At 46.0% G+C, this 25000-nt stretch overlaps 1 protein-coding gene across 8 annotated transcripts in view; it reads left to right on the top strand.

The window, feature by feature from the left end:
- SYNJ1 (synaptojanin 1) overlaps window positions 1–25000 on the top strand; it is a 198603-nt gene that overhangs the window by 4487 nt on the left and 169116 nt on the right. For all 8 annotated transcript variants that reach the window (XM_040338878.1, XM_040338882.1, XM_040338881.1 and 5 more), the window contains exon 2: window positions 22906–23053. In XM_040338878.1, the coding sequence (XP_040194812.1) occupies window positions 22933–23053 (121 nt within the window). In that variant the 5' untranslated portion in view covers window positions 22906–22932. The remainder of the gene's footprint in view (window positions 1–22905; window positions 23054–25000) is intronic.

Genomic DNA, 25000 nt, shown 5'->3' with positions numbered 1-25000 from the left:
GGAACGCGCCTAATTTAAATGATACTCGCCCCATTTGAATTAGGCGGGCTTGCGCCGGACGGATTTACGCTACGCCGCCGCAAGTTTACAGGCAAGTGCTTTTGTGAATCAAGCACTTGCCCATAAAACTTGCGGCGGTGTAACGTAAATGCGATACGTTACGCCGCCCGGAATTCTTTTTTTTTTTTTTTTTAAAGCCGCCGCCGGAATTCTATGTGAATCTGGCCCAGAGTTTATGTGTCGGTAGTCCTAGATAGTTATTGTGTATCCCTTAATAGCATGTTCATGTATCAGTTGTCCTATATTGTCATCATGTATCATTTCCATATACTGTATCAGCATTCTTCTATTGTCATTGTGTATAGAGCTGGATACACACTATACAACTTTTGTTGTTAGATTTACCTCCAACTATACAGTGCAACTTGGGTCTCCATGATTGCATACAAAATTTTAAGTATTTAAGTTTGATGTTATATGGTTTTGGTAAATCTAAAGAAAATTGTATAATGTGTATCCAGCTTAAGTTCCTAGTAATAAGTTTATAGTGTGTGTGTGAGATATATATATATATATATATATATATATATATATATATATATATATATATATATATATATATATATATATATATATATATATATATATATATATATATATATATACATATACTGAAACTAGCGATTATATTCATAATCGATAAGTTGGCCGACTATTGTTTCGACTAATCGGATAATCTTAAAGTGTGGTGTACAATTTAGTTAATATGTAAATATAAAAAAAGGCAATTTATTCTTAAATATCTATACGCAGTAGTAAATATAAATAACCAACTACAGTAATTGTAATGCCTTCTATTACCTCCACTTTCTTTGGGTTCAGATGCTGATCTTCCCTGCACAGAGTCTTTAGTGATTCTTTTTATTTTTTTTGTGATTTTTTTTGTGATTTTTTTAACCACTTTAATACCTGCCCATTGTAATATGACGTCTACAGATGGGATCTCCTATCCTGGGTGGACGTCATATGACATCCTGGACAATAGGCCCGGTATTGAGGTGTGTGTATAAAAGCCCGGTATTGAAGTGGTTAAACAAACTTGTCATATTACCTGCTCTGTGTAATGGTTTTGCACAGAGCAGCCCAGATCCTCCACTTCTGGGGTCCCTCACCGATGCTTCTGGCTCCTCCTGCCTTCAGAGTGCCTCAATAGCAAGCTGCAAAGTATAGTATAGAGCAGGGGTCTCCAAACTGCGGCCCGAGGGCCAGATGTGGCCCTTGGGGCACAATTCCTCCCATTGACACCAACAATCGGGTTATCCACTGATACCAATGATAGGATACTATTCCTCCTACTAATAGGGGGAATACTCCTCTTCCTATTGACCACCAACCCTGAGGCCATATATGTGCCGGGCCCGTGACATTTTCTTCCCTTGCTGGCCCCAATCCGGCCCTCCTAAAGTCTGAAGGGCAATAAAGTAGACCTTTGTTTGAAAAGTTTGGAGACCCCTGGTATAGAGCACCCGCTATAACAAGGTAAAAAAAACTTCTGCCTTTAGAACCACTCACTTCCTGCCCAGAACTACATGTCCCATGAGGCATTGCTCCTCACACTTTTACATTCACAAATTCTCAGACACTTGGTGACATGTATGGATGGTGTACTGAGCTAAATGTTTTTTCTTTTAGGTTTTATAAACACTTTGGGCCTGATCCACAAAAGGGATACGCCGGCGTATCTAGGGATACGCCGGCGTATCTACGGATACGCCGGCGTATCTAGGGATACGCCGGCGTATCTAGGGATACGCCGTCGTATCCCTGTTTCTATCTATGGAACTGATCCACAGAATCAGTTTCTCATAGATAGGCAGAAGATCCGACATGTGTAAGGGACTTACACTGTCGGATCTTAGGATGCAGTACCGCAGCCGCCGCTGGGGGCATTTCTCGTCGAAATCCAGCGTCGGGTATGCAAATTAGCACTTACGGAGATCCACAAAGCTTTTACGCTTCGTTTTTTCTCCGTAAGTATTAGTTTGCCGTTGCAAAATTAGGGCTGCTTTTACAAGGTGTAAACTGTTTAGGCCTTGTAAAAGTAGACCCTTCTATCCCGCGTCGCTGTCATTTTTTTAAAAAAACATATTTTTTCCCGCCGCAACTCTTTTTTTTTTTTTTTTTTTTTGCGCCCGCCGCGATTCTCAAAACCCGGCGCAACGTAAAACCGCGCAAAGCACGTCGGGAAAATAACATCGGGAGCATGCGCAGTACGTCCGTCGCGGGAGCGCACCTAATTTAAATGGGACTCGCCCCATTAGATTAGGAACGCCTTGCGCCGGACGGATTTAAGTTACACCGCTCAAAATTTCTAGGTAAGTTACGCCGGGTTTTTGTGGATCAGGCCCTTTAATCTTTCTTTTTTGTCATGTCATGGTGTACACTATGATGTACTTCATAATGAAAAAAGTTATAGAAATTCCAATAACAAGTACATTTGTCACATTTAAATCCCCATTCATACAGTGTAGACCAGGTGTGTTTTTTTTCTTTTGCATGACATGCGGGTGCAGACGTTTGTTAGGCCCCTTTCACACCTGTGGACCGTATGTCCGCTTTTTCATCCATCCGTTTGCGGATGAAAAAGGGACATACATTGGTCCCTATGAGATTGTGGGTGTCAGCGGATGAACATCTGCTGACACCCGATCTCGTCCGCCTCCGCAATGATCCGATTCTGCAGACGAAAGAAAACCCTATTTTTTCTTCCGTCTGCGGATCGGATGAACACGGACATACGGTCCGTGTTCATCCGATCCCCCCCCCATAGGGGAGAGCGGAGAAAAGACAGGGCGGTCCCTGCACAGTGTGCGGAGACCGCCCTGTCATCTGCCGGCTCAGCGGGGATCAACGGAGCGATCCCCGCTGAGCTTATGGAGGCGGATCATTACTGATCCGCCCTGTGTGAAACGGGCCTTAATATCTGTTCTATAAATTAAAAATTAAAAATAAAACCTTGTTGAACTTGTCAGAAATGCTGTCATGTGCTCTCTGCCTCGGTTATATCAAAAAGCCCTGTTCTCATTTTGTACTGCAAGTCAATTAGTACCTATGGTGTGTGTATAAGACAGTGGGAGTGGTTGAGAAGTTTAGGAAAAGACAACTGGGCAGGGCTGACACCGCTCGGTCCACGATAATGCTGTGTTGTCAGCCCACACTAGGAAGTTTGGAGCTGAGCATATTTCTGTCAGATCGGCATGTATATTTCTGTCCTTGCAAGGGATAAAACAGAGGTGCGTGTGTATTTTTAACCACTTGCTGCCCGCCAATGACAGATTGACGTCGGCAAAGTGGTTGTAGAATCCTGAGTGGACGTCATATGACGTCCTCAGGATTCTGAGCCGCTGCGCGCCGCCGGGGGCGCGCATCGCGGCTATCGTTGTTGCGGGGTGTCATTCTGACACCCCGCAACACCGATCTCGGTAAAGAGTCTCTCACGGAGACTCTTTACCACTTGATCAGCCGTGTCCAATCACGGCTGATGACGATGTAAACAGGAAGAGCCGTCGATCGGCGGCTCTCCTGACAGGGGGGGTTCGCGCTGATTGTTTATCAGCGCAGCCCCCCCTCGGATCGCCACATGGACCACCAGGAATGCCCACCAGGGAAGGGCAAAACAAAAAAAAATGGACAAAAAAAAAAAAAGTCTGAAAAAAAAAATGCCAATCAGTGCCCACAAATGGGCACTGACTGGCAACAAGTAAATCAGTGCCGCCCCACAGTGCCCATCAGTGCCGCCCCACAGTGCCCATCAGTGCCGCCCCACAGTGCCCATCAGTGCCGCCCCACAGTGCCCATCAGTGCCGCCCAACAGTGCCCATCAGTGCCACCCCACAGTGCCCATGAGTGCCGCCCATGAGTGCCGCCCATGAGTGCCGCCCATGAGTGCCGCCCATGAGTGCCGCCCATGAGTGCCGCCCATGAGTGCCGCCCATGAGTGCCGCCCATGAGTGCCCATCAGTGCCGCCTATGTGTGCCCATCAGTGCCGCATACCAGCGCCGCCAATCGGTGCCACCTCATCTGTGCCCGTCAGTACTACCTCGTCGATGTCCATCAGTGCCATCTCATCTGTGCCCATCAGTGCCACCATATTAGTGCCCGTAATTGAAAGAGAAAACGTACTTATTTACAAAAAAATTACAGAAAAAAATAAAAACTTAATTTTTTTCCAAATTTTCGGTCTTTTTTTAGTTGTTGCGCAAAAAAAAAAAATCGCAGAGGTGATCAAATACCCCCAAAAGAAAGCTCTATTTGTGGGGGAAAAAAGGACGCCAATTTTGTTTGGGTACAGTGTAGCATGACCGCGCAATTGCCATTCAAAATGCGACAGTGCTGAAAGCTGAAAATTGGCTTGGGCGGGAAGGTACGTAAGTGCCTGGTATGGAAGTGGTTAAAGGATAAGTTCACCTTTATGGGAAAGAATAGTAAATGCACATATTTTTTCAGAAAAAAATATGCGTTTATTATTTTTCTGCCGAAGCCTGCAGAGCATTGCACCCATGATCAGGGTTTCAATGTCAGGCTCTTGGAGACAAGCCCTGCAGATTTCAGCCTATACCTTTTATTTTTATTTTTTACAGGTTGTCAGTTTGAAAGCTGCAGGACTTGTGAATGAACTACAAAGGTGCTCATCGGTGCTGCGGTGGCAGACTGGACCTGTCGTTCTCTCGTTCACAGATTCCTGTGAATGAATGACGCAGCTGTGTGGGCGGAGCACAGCCACTCTGCTTTTGAAAAGCAAGCTAGATTTGATTTAAATCAATTCTGATTTAACCACTTGCTTACTGGGCACATATACCCCCCTCTTGCCCAGGTGAAATTTCAGCTTCCGGCACTGCGTCGATTGAACTGACAATTGCGCGGTCGTGCGACATGGCTCCCAAACAAAATTGACGTCCTTTTTTCCCCACAAGTAGAGCTTTCTTTTGGTGGTATTTGATCACCTCTGCGGCTTTTATTTTTTTGCGCTATGAACAAAAATAGAGCGACAATTTTGAAAAAAAAAATCAATATTTTTTACTTGTTGCTATAATAAATAGCCCAATTTTTTTTTTCTCAGTTTAGGCCGATACGTATTCTTCAACATATTTTTGGTAAAAAAAAATACTCAATAAGCGACTGGTTTGCGCAAAAGTTATAGCGCCCACAAAATAGGGGACAGAATTATTATTTTTTTTTTTTTTTTTTTACTAGTAATGGCGGCGATCTGCGTGTTTTTTTTTTTTATTGGGACTGCGACATTATGGCGGACATATCGGACACTTTTGACGCCATTCACATACTGCGATCAGTGCTATAAATATGCACTAATTACTGTATAAATGTGACTGGCAGGGAAGGGGTTAACACTAGGGGGTGAGGAAGGGGTTAAATGTGTACCCTGCATAGTGTTTCTAACTGTGTGTGGAGGGGGGGTGACTGGGGGAGCTGACCGATGTGTGTCCCTATGTACAAGGGACACAGCATTGGTCTCCTCTCTCCCTGACAGGACGTGGATCTGTGTGTTTACACACAGATCCACGTCCTTGTCTGTGTAACCGCTGATCGCGGGTGCCTGGAGGACATCGCGGCCGCCAGGCACGCGCATCGGCATCTCAGTGATGCGGCGGGCACACGCGAGCTGCCGTCGGCGGCGCTCACGTGCCCCCCAGTGGCCGGAGGCCGTATATAGACAGCCTCCCGGCAATTGGCATCCCCACTGCGGCCGTACAAAGTCGTACGGCTGGCAGGAAGTGGTTAAATAATAATTTTTTAAAGAGTAACTGTCATCTCTGTCCCTCAGCAGCTCCTCCTCTGACCCGCTGTTGTCTCACCGACGGTCCCATTCACTTTAATGAGATGGCAGGTGATGCGGCAGTGACACAACAAGGTGAGGGATGTGGCTGCAGCAGCAGGTGAGTGGATGCCCGCTAACAGGCACTGCCATGATGGATCTGAAATGACTGGTGCTCTTTAACCACTTCCATACAGGGCACTTACGCCCCTTCCCGCCCAAGCCAATTTTCAGCTTTCAGCACTGTCGCACTTTGAATGGCAATTGCGCGGTCATGCTACACTGTACCCAAACAAAATTGGCGTCCTTTTTTACCCACAAATAGAGCTTTCTTTTGTTGGTATTTGATCACCTCTGCGATTTTTTTTTTTTTTTTTTTTTTTTTTTTTTGCGCAACAACTAAAAAGACTGAAAATTTTGAAAAAAAATTACGTTTTTATTTTTTTCTGTAAATTTTTTTGTAAATAAGTAAGTTTTCTCTTTCAATTACGGGCACTGATATGGTGGCACTGATGGACATTGATGAGGTAGTACTGACGGGCACAGATGAGGTGGCACTGATTGGCGGCGCTGGTATGCGGCACTGATGGGCACTCATAGGCGGCACTGATGGGCACACATAGGCGGCACTGATAGGCACTCATGGGCAGCACTGGGCACTCATGGGCGACACTGGGCACTCATAGGCGGCACTTATGGGTGGCACAGATGGGCACTGTGGGGTGGCACTTATGGGTGGCACTGATGGGCACTGTGGGGTGGCACTGGACACTGGGGTGGCATTGATGGACACTGTGGGCCGGCACTGATTTACTTATGTTGCCAGTCAGTGCCCATTTGTGGGCACTGATTGGCATCTTTTTTTTTTTTTTGGCATCTTTTTTTTTTTTTTTTTTTCAGGCTTTTTTTTGCACTCTTTTTTTTTTGCCCTTCCCTGGTGGGCTTCCCTGGTGTTCCATGTGGCGATCTGAGGGGGGGCTGCGCTAAGAACAATGAGCCCGAACCCCCCCTGTCAGGAGAGCCCCTCTCCACGGCTCTTCCTGTTTACATCGTGATCAGCCGTGGTTGGAGACGGCTGATCACGTGGTAAAGAGTCTCCGTGAGAGACTCTTTACCGAGATCGGTGTTATGGGGTGTCAGGCTGACACCCTGCAACAACGATCGCCGCGATGCGCGCCCCCGGGTGCGCGCAGCGGCTGAGAATCCTGAGGACGTCATATGACGTCCAGTCAGGATTCTACAACCACTTTGCCGACGTCAATCTGTCATTGGCGGGCGGTAAGTGGTTAAATGGAAGGACTCATTCTTGCTGTTAATCTTTAATATTTGCAAACAAAATGAAGCTTTCATATTCAGAATGTTAATCTGTCAGGTTAGTAAAATGGTGATCCATTTGCTGCACTGGGATCCATAGTTCACACAGATCTGAATGCAGCAGTACTGTATGTGGGCCCATGCACGCTGCTCCGATTGGTCCACAGTATTCAGCTGTGTAAACCAAAACCTGCATCTAGTGTAGTGCGTTTGGCTGTATTTTTACACTGTATGTTCTCATTCATGTTTATATGCCTACAGTGTATTGGCGCCTAATGCTGCTGCTCAGGGCCGACATGTAAACAGCGTGTTATCAGCAGGAGCCGCCATTGCTGATTACACATTGTTTACATGTCGGCTCTGAATGTGTCATTCATGTGGTAGCGGCATACGCGCAGAATGACCTCTGCCTTAGTGGCTGTAAACCCTTTCATATACTTTAGTGAGGTGGCTTGCCTCAGGAGATACACGGAGATGAAACAAATCCTCCTACTACATTAGTTTTACCTGTTTTATCTACCGACATTTTTTTTTTTTTTGTCTACATCCATTCAAAGTGCAGAATTTACTCAGGATCTTTCAGCTCTGAAAAGCAGGGGGCGGAGAGCTGAAGTTGCATCAGTGAGGAGAGCTGATTGGAGGAAAGGGACACACCTCCCTCCACACAGCACACAGGGACAGAGCTGAGGCTGTCAATCAGCTGGAGGTCCCTCCCCCAAACACCATTTTTCTCTTGGTGTCAGGGAAACTTGTGAGAAGGGATTCATGCCAGTGTTTCTCAACTCCAGTCCTTAAGGCGCCCCAACAGGTGATGTTTTCAGGCTTTCCATGTTTTGTACAGGTGATTTAATAAGTTTCACTGCTTTAGTAATTAACCACTTTAGCCCCGAGCCTGTTTTTCAGATTCGGTGTTTACGAGACTAAAAAATTTTGTTTTGCTATAAAATTACTTAAAACCCCCAAACATTATATATTTTTTTTTCTAACACCCTAGAGAATAAAATGGCAGTCATTGCAATACTTTTTGTCACACCGTATTTGCGCAGCGGTCTTACAAGCGCACTTTTTTTGGAAAAAAAAAACACTTTTTTTTAAATAAAAAAATAAGACAACAATAAATTTGGCCCAATTTTTTGACATATTGTGAAAGATAATGTTACGCCGAGTAAAATGATACCCAACATGTCACGCTTAAAAATTGCGCCCGCTCGTGGCATGGCGTCAAACTTTTACCCTTAAAAATCTCGTTAGGCGACGTTTAAAAAATTCTACAGGTTGCATTTTTTAAGTTACAGAGTAGGCCTAGGGCTAGAATTATTGCTCTCGCTCTAACGATCGCGGCGATACCTCACTTGTGTGGTTTGAACACCGTTTTCATATGCGGGCGCTACTCGCTTATGCGTTCGCTTCTGCGTGCAAGCTCGTCGGGACGGGGCGCTTTAAAAAATTTTTTGGGGGGGTTTTAGTATTTATTTTTATTTATTTTACAATTTTTAACACTGAAATAAAAAAATAAAAAAAATTATCACTTTTATTCCTATTACAAGGAATGTAAACATCCCTTGTAATAGAAAAAAGCATGACAGGTCCTCTTAAATATGAGATTTGGGGTCAAAAAGACCTCAGATCTCATATTTAGGCTTAAATGCAATAAAAAAATAATAATTTGGAAATGTAATTTTTTCAAATGACAAAAAAAAAAAATGTTGCTTTAAGAGGCTGGGCGGGACTGACGTTTTGACGTCACTTCCGCCCAGCAGAGCTATGGGGACGGGTGAAGGAGATTTTTCCTTCACTCGTAACCCCGCTCAGCTGCCAAACGGTCCCGATCTCCTCCGCCGCTACGGTAAGCTGCGGAGGGCGCGGGAGAGCGGCGGGAGGGGGGCCCTCTCCCGCCACCGATAACGGCGAATCCGCCGCGGAGACCGCCGTTATCGCTTACACGGCCGCCCACTGAAGAGATGAATATCTCGGTTGTGGCAGCAGCTGCTGCCGTTACCGAGATATTCATCTTTAAAGTGCCGACGTAGAATGACGGTGGGCGGTCGGTAACTAGTTAATAGACCCGTTTTATCTGAGGGAAATCCTAAAAACATGACCTGTTGGGGTGCCTTGAGGACTGGAGTTGAGAAACACTGATTCATGCTGATCGCAGAGGAACGAAGCAGCAGACAAAAATGACACTTGGTGCTCTTAATTGAGACAAGTACACAATATAGAGGGAAATTCTTTGTTCATATTTCTGAGGTATATTTGTCTGAGGTTTACAGCCACTTTAATTGATTGACAGCTGGGATCATTTTGCACATGTGCCCCCACCACATGTATACAGTGTGTAATGGGCATTGGCGGCTCCTGCTGATATCACATTGTTACATGTCGGCCCTCAGCAGTGGCCAGCCAGTGACTCTTAGGTAATGTTCATGGGGGGGAGGAGTGGCCGTACAAGCTGCCACTAAATGTTGGAACCACTTGGTGCAGCGACTTTTAGGCTGGGTTCACACTTGTGAGATCCCGGACATTGCATGTGATTTGCACCACATGCCTGTGCACATCACATGCGATGTCTGCAGTGCCAATTCAGCCATACAGTTTGTTTTGCTGCATATGTGAGGGACATTGCTGCATATGTGAGGGACATTGCTGCATATGTGAGGGACATTGCTGCATATGTGAGGGACATTGCTGCATATGTGAGGGACATTGCTGCATATGTGAGGGACATTGCTGCATATGTGAGGGACATTGCTGCATATGTGAGGGACATTGCTGCATATGTGAGGGACATTGCTGCATATGTGAGGGACATTGTTGCATATGTGAGGGACATGGCTGCATATGTGAGGGACATGGCTGCATATGTGAGGGACATTGCTGCATATGTGAGGGACATGGCTAGAGGGACATTGCTGCATATGTGAGGGACATTGCTGCATATGTGAGGGACATTGCTGCATATGTGAGGGACATTGCTGCATATGTGAGGGACATTGCTGCATATGTGAGGGACATTGCTGCATATGTGAGGGACATTGCTGCATATGTGAGGGACATTGCTGCATATGTGAGGGACATTGCTGCATATGTGAGGGACATGGCTGCATATGTGAGGGACATGGCTGCATATGTGAGGGACATGGCTGCATATGTGAGGGACATGGCTGCATATGTGAGGGACATGGCTGCATATGTGAGGGACATGGCTGCATATGTGAGGGACATGGCTGCATATGTGAGGGACATGGCTAGAGGGACATTGCTGCATATGTGAGGGACATGGCTAGAGGGACATTGCTGCATATGTGAGGGACATGGCTAGAGGGACATTGCTGCATATGTGGGGGACATGGCTGCATATGGGGGGGGACATGGCTGCATTTGGGGACACATTCAAAAAAAGTATCGGTATTCGGTATCGGCGACTACTTGAAAAAAAGTATCGGTACTTGTACTCGGTCCTAAAAAAGTGGTATCGGGACAACCCTAATATATATATATATATATATAATCATTTCGGGGGGATATTTATTATAGCAAAAAGTTAAAATATATATTTATATATACACACACACACACAGCCCTCAAAATTTCCACTCGCCTACTAGCATTTGGCGAGTGGATTTAAGCTGGGGGCGAGTGATGACAGGGCTGCATGACCAATCTCCCTCCAATCTGTGCCTACACTTAGAGTCCCGATGAGATTGGCGGCCGAAGAGGAAAGGTGCATGCTCGGGAAAAGTAGTCTGGTGAGCCGCGCACAGGCAGAGCAGTACACAGGTGCTCTCCTTACAATTCTCATTAAGCCATGGGACCTAACAGTATGACCTCTCTGAGCCTGCCCCCCTCCCCCTCCCCCGACCAATGTAGCTGGAGAGCAGAAAGTAATGAGTGAGGTGGAGGATTGCAAAAATTACCACTCCGGTGCAGCGCTCACTGAAAGTTGCCCTGACATGAGAGCGGCAGCCTTCTAGTTTGTGCCGTTTTCTTCTCCTTGTGCTCTATGTAAGTGTCCAACAGTTTAGCCTGAGCACTGTGAACAGACTGGTCTCAATGTGTGTTGTGCGCTGTCAGTGTGCGCTGTGCTATGGTGTCAATGGCTGTGCAGTTGTGTGGATCTCAGCGCTGGATTGTACTCCCTCCCGCTGTGCTGCAGCTCCTCTCCTCTCTGCCAGCCTGAATAAAAGGGGGAAGTGGGGACATGCAAGCGTGGAGCCGCACACACAGGCTCCTGATGATGAGATGAATGGGAGAGAGAGAGAGGATGGATGGGAGTTGCAGAGGAGACAGCAAGAGAATGGGGAAGAGACCCAGTTCTAGTGCCCTGTCCCTCTGGTCTACCCCCAGTGCCCTGTCCCTCTGGTCTGCCCCCCAGTGCCCTGTCCCTCTGGTCTGCCCCCCAGTGCCCTGTCCCTCTGGTCTGCCCCCCAGTGCCCTGTCCCTCTGGTCTGCCCCCCAGTGCCCTGTCCCTCTGGTCTGCCCCCCAGTGCCCTGTCCCTCTGGTCTGCCCCCCAGTGCCCTGTCCCTCTGGTCTGCCCCCAGTGCCCTGTCCCTCTGGTCTGCCCCCCAGTGCCCTGTCCCTCTGGTCTGCCCCCCAGTGCCCTGTCCCTCTGGTCTGCCCCCCAGTGCCCTGTCCCTCTGGTCTGCCCCCCAGTGCCCTGTCCCTCTGGTCTGCCCCCCAGTGCCCTGTCCCTCTGGTCTGCCCCCCAGTGCCCTGTCCCTCTGGTCTGCCCCCCAGTGCCCTGTCCCTCTGGTCTGCCCCCCAGTGCCCTGTCCCTCTGGTCTGCCCCCCAGTGCCCTGTCCCTCTGGTCTGCCCCCCAGTGCCCTGTCCCTCTGGTCTGCCCCCCAGTGCCCTGTCCCTCTGGTCTGCCCCCCAGTGCCCTGTCCCTCTGGTCTGCCCCCCAGTGCCCTGTCCCTCTGGTCTGACCCCCAGTGCCCTGTCCCTCTGGTCTGACCCCAGTGCCCTGTCCCATTTTGTTAAAGTTGTTGTTGGTAATATTTAATTTTGTAACTTGATTCTGCATAAAACATTGTCATTCCATGAGAAAATCTACGAGGGCGTGTTTACGGGTGCAATTAGGCGCAGGGCAGTGTATGAATTAGGTGGGGCAACTGGTGGCGAGTAACTCTTGAGGCCTGGCTAGTAGCTCAGGACTTGAAATTGTGAGCCCTGTGTGTGTGTATATGTATATATATATATATGTGTGTGTGTGTGTGTGTGTGTGTGTGTGTATATATGTATATATATATATATATATATATATATATATATATATATATATATATATATATGTGTGTATATATATATATATGTGTATATATATATATATGTGTATATATATATATATGTGTATATATATATATATGTGTATATATATATATATGTGTATATATATATATATATATATATATATATATGTGTGTATATATATATGTGTATATATATGTGTGTATATATATATATATATATATATATATATATATATATATATATATATATATATATATATATATATATATATATATATATATATATATATATTCCAAAATTGTCGCCTTTGTTGTTTTTATAGCGCAACAAATGAAAACCATAGAGATGTTAAAATACCACCAAAAGCAAGCTTTTATTTGTGGGGGGGAAAAAAGGACATCAATTTTGTTTGGTTACAACGTCGCATGACCGTGCAATTGTCAGTTAAAGTGATGCACTACCGTATTGCAAAAAAATGGCCTGGTCATTGAGGGGGAAAATCTTTCGGTCCTTAAGTGGTTAATATAATAGAAACCGCCTGTTTGTAATTCCCCGAGGTGGTGAGCGGCTTGTAGTGTCCCTCTAGCGCCCCAAGCAAACATACAGGTGACAGCTAGCAGCTCAATTTTTTTATTTTCCCCACAATGAATGAGTTTATTCCAGGAGTAGCACATAATACAGGGCTGACGCGTTTCGGCGTGTAGCCAAATCCTAGCCATGGAACACCTGTGCATTCCAGCGCAGGTTAATGTGGTTCTTGCATGGGTGTGTGTGTGCGCTGTGCTATGCTGGGTGAGCGAGGTCTTGCAGAGCTGGACAGTGTGCCAGTATCTTTCACCTGCGCCAAAACGCTGGCATCTCATGCATCGGGGCTAAACCGTGTATAAAACCAATAATGGTATCTCATGTCTATGGTAGGACATGTAAAGCTGGTAAATTATAATTCTGGACTGCATCGGGGTCATTTCTGTACATGGTTTGGGTTAGAATCCTCAGTTGTATATTGCTGAGCTCCTAGATCAGGGATATGCAAATAGCGGACCTCCAGCTGTTGCAGAACTACAAGTCCCATGAGGCATAGCAAGACTCTGACAGCCACAAGCATGACACCCAGAGGCAGAGGCATGATGGGACTTGTAGTTTTGCAACAGCTGGAGGTCCGCTAATTGCATATCCCTGTCCTAGAGGAAGGACCTTCCATTCCCCGTGGTGTATTGTGCCTCCAGTGATCGCGCACAAAGGTCACGTCTGCTCCCTGGAATCGGTCTAATTGGTGTATTTGCATTCTCTTCTTCTTTCCTAGTAATACCATCTAATGAGGGTGACTGAGGCTGGGAGTGACAGGCGGAGATGTATTGACAGCGAGCCGGTGGTAATTGTCTGCGTTGGTGTGACAGCGACAGGCGTATTGGATAATGATTTCTTATCAGATAATACATTAATCACTTTGTTCTCTGTATGTATTTCTTCTCCTTCACTAATCATGCTGGATATTGGGGTATTGTACCAGGGGGGGGGGGGGGGGGGGGGGTGTTATACAAAGTGTCACTGTAAACCAATAAAACCAAACGTCAGACAAACTGCTAATCCCACAGACACACAACATATATGGGAGGTGTTGCCTGCAAGAGCATTTTTTATTTATTTTTTGTCCATCCAATTCTAATATTTACCAGCAAGTGAAAGGAAAACTGCAGCAGGGAAAGTTTAGGTCTGCCCTCCTGTTACATACATAGCATGGCTTTTTCTAACAGGAGGGCAGACCTAAACTTTCCCTGCTGCAGTTTTCCTTTCACTTGCTGGTCACTCTGCTTCAGTGGCGGCCGCTCCATTAGGGGCGCTGCCAATCCATGCAACTCGGCCGCCTTCAATGGGGTTGTGTGCACGGGCGTCCGCTGAAATTTTTTCAGGGAGGGGCGCTTTGGCAGCGGCGATACACAGTCACATTTAACCCTTTCTTCAAACGCTAGCGGGGATTAAACGTGCCCCACTAGCGGCCGAATAGCGCAGCTAAAACGATGGTAAAGCGTCACGTTTTAGCGGCGCTTTACCGATAACGCGGCCAGCTGGCAGTTTGAAATAGCTCTTGAGATAATTCATCTTCACTCCATGCCCATATAAATATAGCCTAGAGAATGTACAGACCCCCCTTCAGCACAGATGGACCTCCCCTTCAGCACAGACCCCCCTTCAGTACAGACCCCTCCATTCAGCACAGACCCCCCTTCAGCACAGACGGACCCCCCATTCAACACAAACCCCCCTTCAGCACAGACGGACCCCCCTCCCCCCATCCCATTCAGTACCTCAGATCAGCCATCACCGCGGAACAGGCACAGCAGGTTCCCTCCCCCTGTGTACACATAAACACTGGAGAGGGGGTGGCTTCACTCTGCTCGCTGTGCCTGTGTGACATACAGCCCGCAGCCCCAAAACTGTTCAACCTCTTATCGATTTCCAGGGGGGGTCAATTGCCCCCCCCTTGCCCTATGGAGCGGATGCCCATGGTTGTGTGTGTTGTTTTTTTTTTTTTTTTTTTTGTACATGATTAGAGCCTGGGGCTCTAATTGGCTTCAAGAAAGGGTGGGCTTGGGGTGCAGGGCACTGTGCCCTGAGTCCACCCAGTTGTGAACATCCCTATTGTCATCCTGCTTCTCCACCCGGGCCAAAACCCAATTGGTCGAGAGGAAGCAACCGTATTGGCGCCTGAGGAGGAGGAGATGCCGGGTGAAGCTGCCAAGGAGGAGGAGACAAAGGAAGGATCTGATGCTGCCTACCCCCTAGATGGGGTAAGTGCAGGGCTGGCAAAAAATAAAAACCGCAGAGGTGATCAAATACCACCAAAAGAAAGCTCTATTTGTGATGAAAAAAAAGGACACCAATTTTGTTTGGGAGCCACGTCGCGTGACCGCGCAATTGTCAGTTAAAGCGACGCAGTGCCGAATCGCAAAAACTGGCCCGGTCATTGACCAGCAAAATGGTCCGGGGCTGAAGTGGTTAAAATATATGAAACATTTGAACTTACCAGAACTGTCTGTTGCTAAGCAGTCGTCCTAATCTGCCAGAGCTTGAGATATTTTGCAAAGAAGAATGGGCTAAAATGTCACTCTCTAGATGTGCAAAGCTGGTAGAGACATCCCCAAAAAGACTTGCTGCTGTAATTGGAGTGAAAGGAGGTTCTATAAAGTATTGACTCCGGGGGGCGCCATACAAATGTACCCCACACTTTTTTACATATTTGTAAAAAAAATTGAAAACCATTTTATCGTTTTCCTTCAACTTCACAATTCTGTGCCACTTTGTGTTGAAAATATACCGTATTTATCGGGGTATTGCACGCTCCAGCGTATAGTGTGCACCCCTAAAGTGGACCCGCATTCCTGTAAAAAAACATTTTAGTACTTACAGTTTTGGTGTCTTGCGCGGCGTCCATCGGCGGCCTCGTCGGGTCCGGCGTCCGTCTGCGGCTTCGGTGAATTGGTGTCCTCCTTGTCGGGTCCGGCGTCCTTCTGCGGTGTCCTCCCCGCTCGATCCCCGCTTCCCGCGCTGAGTTTGAACCACTGCGCCAGCATATACCGAGCGCAGTATATTTGAGTATAGTCGGGCAGGCTCGGCTCCTCTCGCGGTCACGTCCTGTACGTCCAGGACGTGACCGCGAGAGGAGCCGAGCCTGCCCGACTATACCCGAGTGTACTGCGCTCGGTATATGCCGGCGCAGGGGTTCAAACTCGGCGCGGGTATCGGCGTATATCGCGCACCCACGATTTTGCCCTGATATTCAGGGCAAAAAAGTGTGCGGTATACGCCAATAAATACGGTAGTTACCGTGCCTTGAAAGAGTTCATACCTCCTTGAATTTTTCCACACTTTGGGGGTTATTTACTAAAGGCAAATCCACTTTGCACTACAAGTGCACTTGGAAGTGCAGTCGCTGTAAATCTGAGGCGTAGATCTGAAATAAGGGGAAGCTCTGCTGATTTTATTATGCAATCATGTGCAAGCTAAAATGCTGTTTTTTATTATTTTCCTTGCATGTCCCCCTCGGATCTACAGCAACTGCACTTCCAAGTGCAATTTACACTTGTAGTTTGCACTTTTAGTGCAAAGTGGATTTGCCTTTAGTGAATAAATGTCTTTTATTGGGATTTGTTTTTGTTGAAAAGACCAAAACATAAAATACTAATAAAATACATTTACGTTTTTGGTAGTGCTGTCAGTTAAACGCGTTATTAACGGCGTTAACACAAACCCATTTTAACGCCGTCAATTTTTTTTATCGCGCAATTAACGAGGTTCACCCTTTAAAACATTTTTTTTTTGTCAGCACGTACCTCTTAACCCTTTCACGCCGACGGGACGCATATATGCGTCCTCGGCTTTCGGGGGTTATACCGGGATGATGTCTGCAGCCACAGGCATCATCCCGGTACCGTTGTTTAGAGCGGGCGATCGGCTATCCAAACATAACAACCGATGCGGCTAAAAGCCGATCGGTTGTTATGCCGGAGGAGCGGGAGGGGACATCCCCCCCCTCCCGCCGCCTTTCGCCGCTCTGACCGGGCCTCCCGTCCCACCGGGAGACCCGATCCTCCATCCGCCCCGTTCTGTGTTCAGGCGGAGACTGACACTAAGCCGTAGACGGCTTTGATTCAGTCTCCGCATTGAAACCACGGAAGCGGCGTCATGACGTCACTTCCGGGTTTCTCGGCTGCCAATGGCGCCGGATTTAAAAAAGTACACAGTATTCAGAATCGCCGTTTTCGGCGATCTGAATACTTTGAAGTGCAAAGGAGGGCTCGGAGGTCTTTTAGACCCCCGATCCCTCCATAAAGAGTACCTGTCACCACCTATTGCTGTCACAAGGGATGTTTACATTCCTTGTGACAGCAATAAAAGTGATCAAAATGTAAAAAAATTAAAAAACACAATTTAATATTATAAAAAAAAAAAAAAAAAATAAGAAAACACGAAAAAAATTTTTTAAAGGGTGAACCTCCTTAATCGCGCGAATAATCGTGAGTTAACTATGACATTAATGCGATGAGAAATTTTAATCGCTTGACAGCACTAGTTTTTGGCTGTAACATGACAAAATTTCAAGGGGTATGAATACTTTTTCAAGGCACTGTAACTATTTATTTATTATTATTATCCAACTTCCTATAGAGGCGAATGGAGGGTCTGCCTGAAAACTGGACGGGGACCCGATCGATCGGATGGCCCAAGTGAAAGGGGCCTAATTGTATAGTCGCTGTTCTGTCTCTCCCTTTTATTTTGTAAAGCGCTGTACAAACTATTGGCTCTATAAATCCTGTATGATAATGATAACCCTGAGTGCAGAGGACAGGATGATAATGGATAGTAGTGACAAGGAGCAGGCGGAGGTCACAGTCCCACCCATGAGCGCTGAGGAGCTTCCTGGAATTTGTCTCCATTACATTACATGGAAATAAAAAAAAACGAAAATGCGCGTTGAAGCCTTCATTAAAGTGGAGTTCCACCCATAAATATATCAGTAGTTTTTAAAAAAATGTCATTAGTCCTTTACAAATTTTTTTTTTTTTTTTTTTTAGATGCCTTCAAAGTGTTGTTGCTAGGTAGAATAGTTAATCTTCCCACTTCCTGCACCTAGGTGCTTAATGCTTCCTAACCTACACCGCACAGACTCCTGGGAATGTAGTGGGTGTAACTTTCCAGGAGTCTGTGCACTCCCCAGTCTCAAAGAATCATGTGACTTGGACAGCACAGGTGCTGAAACCTGATCTGACACTGCTTGTGCAGCACTGAGCATGTGCAAGGCTGAAATCCAGGAAGTCATACAGTCTGGCTTCATGATGCCCACACTTAAGATGGCCCCAGTCAATTTCTATTTTATAAAGTGTCTAAATGCTGTAACAACCTAACAAAACGGACCTTAGTTTACAGACTAACTTTACAAGAATACATTAAGCTTGTGTATTACAGGGGTATTTATATTTAAAAAGTGAAATTGTGGCCGGAACTCCGCTTTAATATCAGAAAGGGGTCATTGGCTAGTGGCTGCTTCCCTCGTTGTTTGGGGTTTATAGGGTCAGTAAACCAGAGAGTGATATTATAATCTGTGGTGATGCCGGAGACTTGCAGTGCACTTTGTCTTTGACTCTCTGGTATTTCCATATTTTTATGGACCGAACATCCAATGTAATTTTGTGCTTTTTTTATGTCAATACATGATAAAGTATGATAAAATCTGATTGAATTAAAGTGGACGTAAACCCTCCTATCGTTTTCAGCCAAGGAAGCAGCCATCTTGACCTCTGTTTAATCTGCAACTGCCATGATGCTGTACATGTGACCTGTTATGAAACCAGCCATTGGATGGTTTGGCAGTTTGGTTGAGAGCACAAACAAATGTGACAGCTAGCATTTCCGGCATGCCGGCAATGTTAACTGTTTTTGTAACTATCAAATTGAAGGGTTTACTTCCACTTTAAGTAGAAGAACTGCTCAGTAAGGCCCCTTTCACACTGGGGCGGGAGGCGCGGTGGCGGTATAGCGCCACCCCTTTTCCCCAAACCCTCCTTTCAGCACTCCACCCCCCCCCCCTTTTTTCCCCCCACAAACCCTCCCCATGGCTTATTTTTCCTATATTAATAGTAATAATAATAATAATAATATTATTATTTATTTATTATTATTATTTTTCTTTTTTATTATTTGGAGAGTGTTAGCCAGATTCAGAGAGAGTTAGGCCGGCGTATCAGTAGATACGCCGACGTAACTCGGAATCTGCGCTGTCCTAAGTTTAAGTGTATTCTGAGATACACTTAAACCTAGCTAAGATACGACGGCCTGCGGCGTCGTATCTTAGGGTGCAATTTTTCCTTTGGCCGCTAGGTGGCGCTTCCGTTGAGTTTGGCGTAGAATATGTAAATGCCTAGATACGCCGATTCACGAACGTACGTGTGCCCGTCGCAGTAAAGTTACGCCGTTTACGTAAGGCATTTTCCAGCGTAAAGTTATTCCATCAAATAGCTGGCCTAGTCAATGTTAAGTATGGCCGTCGTTCCCGCGTCGAAATTTGAAATTTTTCTGTCGTTTGCGTAAGTCGTCCGTGAATAGGGCTGGATGTAATTTACGTTCACGTCAAAACCAATACGTCCTTGCAATGCACACTGGGATATGTACACGGACGGCGCATGCGCCGTTTGTAAAAGACGTCAATCACGTCGGGTTACAGTTAATATACATAAAACACGCCCCCCACATCCTCATTTGAATTAGGCGCGCTTACACCGACCAATTTACGCTACGCCGCCGTAACTTAGGAGGCAAGTGCTTTGTGAATACAGCACTTGCCTATCTAAGTTACGGCGGCGTAGTGTAAATTCCATATACGCTACGCCTGCCTAACGTTGCGCGCCCCTACCTGAATCAAGCTGTGTGTGTGTGTGTGTGTGTGTGTGTGTGTGTGTGTGTGTGTGTGTGTGTTCGAGCTTCCTTGAGCTATTTCACCTGTTTTTGGGCACTTGGGGGTCTTTTTGGTTTAAAGGCTCCTCTCAAAAATGCACGTTTTTTTTCTTCTGAAAATGCCGTAGTGTGCATAGACACATTGGCTAACATGGAGGGGAGTTTCCAGGCAGAAAAAATGAGAGCACAAAAAAAAGCTCAAAAGCCTGTAGGAGCTGCTTCTTTGAGCTTCTTTGAGCTTCTAATGTGAAGCCCTAATGCCGCGTACACACAATCATTTTTCGGCATGAAAAAAACAAAGTTTTATAAAAAATTTCATTTAAAATGATGGTGTGTGGGCTTCACATCATTTTTCGGGTTCTGAAAAACGACAACATTTTTTTTTCGAACATTTTTTTAACGACGTTTTAAACGCTGGCGTTTTTCGGGTTGTAAAAAATGATCGCGTGTGGGCTAAAAACGACGTGAAAAACCCGCGCATGCTCAGAAGCAAGTTATGAGACGGGAGCGCTCGTTCTGGTAAAACTAGCGTTCGTAATGGAGTAAGCACATTCATTACGCTGTAACAGACAGAAAAGCGCGAATCGTCTTTTACTAACACGGAATTGGCTAAAGCAGCCCCAAGGGTGGCGTCATCCTAATGGAACTTTCCCTTTATAGTGCCGTCCTACGTGTTGTACGTCACCGCGCTTTGCTAGAGCATTTTTTAAAAACGATAGTGTGTGGGCAACGTCGTTTTAATGATGAAGTTGGAAAAAACTTTTTTTCTACATGCCGAAAAACGTCGTTTTTTTTTTTTCATGCCGAAAAATGATCGTGTGTACGCGGCATAAGACTGGCCTCCTTTCAGACTGACAATGCTGCTGTCCAAAGGTGTCCCTTGTGCTCCTTCATCCAGACTAGAGGACACTCTCTCTAATACATGAGGTGTGTTACTGGGTAGATTATGAAAATGGGCGGGAAAAGCCACAAAAACAAAAAAAACGAATGCAACCACCACATCTACTGATTGGTAAGCTCCAATATATTACATGTTTGCTTTTGGGTTTAATACCGCTTTTATGTAGATGACAATGCTAAAATCAACAATTTTTTTAATCAACAATTTATCTTCTGAATTAAAAAAATCTAGTATTGCTAATCTTTATAGGTTTTGTAAATTGTTCAGTAATTACAAACCTTTATTTAAAGGGGATTTACAGCCTTTTTTGATGTTTATTATAAGTCAGCTGCTGGCTTTTAACCACTATAGGGCCGCGCTATAGACGAAAGACGTCCACAGCGCGGCTCTCAAGTGCCGAGTGGACGTCTCTGGGGGCGCGCAGCGGGGAAACAATGTGCCCGGCGCATCGCTCGGGAGCCGATGCGCGTGCCTGGCGGCCGCGATGTCCGCCAGACACCCGCGATCGGCAGTGACAGCAGGGACGTGGAGCTCTGTGTGTAAACACAGAGCTCCACGTCCTATCAGGGAGAGAGGAGACCGATGCTGTGTCCCTTGTACATAGGGACACACATCGGTCAGCTCCCCCAGTCAGTCCCCTCCCCCCACACAGAACACAATGAGGGTACACATTTAACCCCTTCTTCACCCCCTAGTGTTAACCCCTTCACTGCCAGTCACATTTATACAATATTAGTGCATTTTTATAGCACTGATCGCTGTATAAATGTGAATGGTCCCAAAATTGTGTCAAAAGTGTCCGATACGTCCGCCGCAATATCGCAGGCCTGACAAAAAAATCGCAAATCGCCGCCATTACAAGTAAAAGAAATAAAAATAAAAAAAATCATAAATCTATCCCCTATTTTGTAGGCGCTATAACTTTTGCGCAAACCAATCAATATACACTTATTGCGATTTTTTTTTTTTTTTTTTTTAACAAAAATATGTAGAAGAATACGTTTGGGCCTAAACCGAGGGAAATTTTTATTTATTTTTTAAAAAAAATTGGGATATTATAACAAAAAGTAAAAAATATTGTTTTTTTATGTTTATAGCGCAAAAAATTAAAATCGCAGAGGTGATCAAATACCACCAAAAGAAAGCTCTATTTGTGGGAAAAAAATGATAAAAATATAATTTGGGTACAGTGTTGTATGACCTCGCAATTGTTATTCAAAATGCGTCAGCGCTGAAAGCTGAAAATTGGTCTGGGCACGAAGGGGGTTTAAGTGCCCAGTAATGAAGTGGTTAATAAACCGACACTTACCTGCTCCACTGTCCAGCGGGGCAGCCGCCCAGAACTCTGCTCCTCCCCCCCCCTCTCTGCCGGCGCCTCCCATCCTAACTGTGGCCGCGACAGCTTTCGGCTTCATGGCCGGGCACTCACTGCGCATGCGCGAGCGGCACTGCGCTACCTGATTGGACAGGCGATCGCCTGGGACACGTGACAGGTCCCAGTCGATCGCCTGTCCAATCAGGTAGCGCAGTGCCGCTCGCGCATGTGCTGTCACGTGTCTCAGGTGATCGCCTACAGCAGTGATGGGGAACCTTGGCACCACAGATGTTTTGGAACTACATTTCCCATGATGCTCATGCACTCTGCAGTGTAGTGGAGCATCATGGGAAATGTAGTTCCAAAACATCTGGAGTGCCGAGGTTCCCCATCACTGGCCTACGGGGAGGGGCCGCCAAAAGGCGATAGGACGTATCGCCTTAGCGGTCCCTGGGCAGAAGGAGAAAGTGGTATAGGAAGTCCCACTCCTCCTGAAGCACCCACTCCCCCCCCCCCCCCAAAAAATACATTTACATGCCAAATGGGTCATGTAAGGGGGTGAGGAGTGGATTAGGCGGCAGTTCCACTTTTGGGTGGAACTCCGCTTTAAATTCTGATAAATTATATTTTATATATTTATGATATTGAAATATTTATATTTTGTATCTGAGAAGTGTACCCAGGAGCCCAGACATCCCTTCTGTCCCGTGACGCCTCACACTCTTCTATCAAATCATTGAACCTGTCATCTTTGTTCCAGGGCTTTCTATCAAATCATTGAACCTGTCATCTTTGTTCCAGGGCTTTCTATCAAATCATTGAACCTGTCATTCTTTGTTCCAGGGCTTTCTATCCGGTCCCTCCAGAATCATGGCGTTTAGTAAAGGATTTCGGATCTTCCATAAACTGGATCCCCCGTTCAGCCTGATGGTAGAGGCGCGGTACAAGGAGGAGTGTCTAATGTTTGAGTCCGGAGCCGTGGCGGTCCTCTGTAAGTTATCGTTTTATATACTTTGTATAGATCTGGTTTGCCTTTTTTGCTAGAAAGATATTAATGGATTACTTGGATCCCATTTTATTACATTGGGTATTAAGGGTCCTTTCACACTGGTGCGTTTTCGCGGTAAAAATAGCGCTATTAAAACGCTCCCCATGCCCCCTCCATTGAAATGAATTAAAAACCGCTGTAAAAACAGAGCGTTAAAATCGCGGTAAAACACCACGATTTTTACCGCGATTTTATCGCGTTTTTAATTAATTTCAATGGAGAGGGGCATGGGGAGCGTTTTAATAGCGCTATTTTTACCACGAAAACGCGGCAAAAACGCACCAGTGTGAAAGGGCCCTAATAAAGGGAGAAATCATCAACTGTATTTGTATTGTTTGAAAAAAAAATGTCTTCCCTTTTTTAAAAATGTGTGCTTATCCTCCGTCCGTCCCTGAATTCCTGTTTTTTTTATTATTTCTGGCTGCTGATTGCAAAAAAAACTGCATCTCCCAAGGTTACTTGTAGTGCCCTCCAATCATTACAATGCGGTTATGTCTGAGCTAAAGTGAAAGAACACGTTCCCAGGCACCCTTTAGACCTGCATGTTGCAGGAAGGAAACCTGACAATGGATGGTGTAGATCAGGGGCATCAAAGTCCCATCATGCCTCTGGGAGTCATACTTGTAATAGTCAGCCTTGCAAAGCCTCAAGCCTTTTCGTTTCGCAACAGCTGGAGGGCCGTCGGTTTGACACCTCTGGTGTAGATGTTGGCTGTGCCGCCTGACCATCAGTTGCTTGATTACATTTTATTGAACTTCTGGAACAGGATGCAAGCAACTGATCAGCACAACTAAATTATTCACCATCCAGTGGCCAGCAGATAGGAGCATGCTCATCCAAAGGGATGCTGGCAATGTGTTTTTTCACCCGGGCTCATCACTTGTCATCAGCTGTTCCCTGCTGTCAGAGCGTCTGAATGGGTGGTGCTATTGAAAGGGCAGAATTAATTGTATACACGGGGATAAAGTAAATGAATGCAGATGGGGACCTCTGAAACAATTCTAAGGTATTTATGGGGCTAAATGTTTAGGAAACAGAATGGAAAGAGGTGTTGTACATCCTCCACCCAGGAAATAAGGTGGGCTCTGTTTGCACCCTGTCCGCTCTCCTCTGTGGGGAGGTCGGATGGAAACGCACTTCATGTCTAATTCCATCCGATCTGCCAGACAGATGGCAAATTTATCGCTATACGTCTGTTTTTAGCAGATTTTATCAGATCAGATGCCCGGTGGGCCCCCCATAGAGAACAATGGGTTCAACACACCCCTTGCTGAGTCAGACCTGAGTCAGTTCTGCAAAACTCATACTCCATACCTCTTTGAAAGATTTGGCTCTGTCTGGGTAGGGGGGCATGTCGATCTCTGCAGAGAGGTTACTGCTTCCACACAGAAGAAGGGTCCCACAGTCCTAGTTTTCTGCTGCTGGCAGGACCCAGGCTTTTTTAATCGGGCTGTGGCTGCTTTAGTAGCAAAATGAACTGTAAGGCTGCATTCACACCTTAGCGCTGCGTTTTGTTACCGCAATTTGCCGCGACAAATTGCAGCGTTTTTTACCGCGATTTGCCGCGACAACGCAGCGTTTTTTTACCGCGGTTTTCGCTGGAGGGGTGATTTACACATTGTCGGCTATGCCGAACGCCGAAGCCGCCTGGAAAAAAAGGGTCACGGACTTGTTTTGAGCTTCAGGCGTACAGCATTTCGGCGTTCGGCGTGGAGATGTGAACCATCTCCATAGAGAACAATGTTAAATCACGTATTTTAGGCTGCAATAGCGTCAGGCTTCAGGCGTTAAAACTAGTGCTGTCAGTTAAACGCGTTAACGGCGTTAACACAAACCCATTTTAACGCCGTCAATTTTTTTATCGCGCGATTAACGAGGTTCACCCTTTAA

The sequence above is a fragment of the Rana temporaria genome, chromosome 2 (assembly GCF_905171775.1).
Source record: "Rana temporaria chromosome 2, aRanTem1.1, whole genome shotgun sequence".
Lineage (NCBI taxonomy): Eukaryota > Metazoa > Chordata > Amphibia > Anura > Ranidae > Rana > Rana temporaria.
This window is presented reverse-complemented; position numbering and strand designations above follow the sequence as displayed.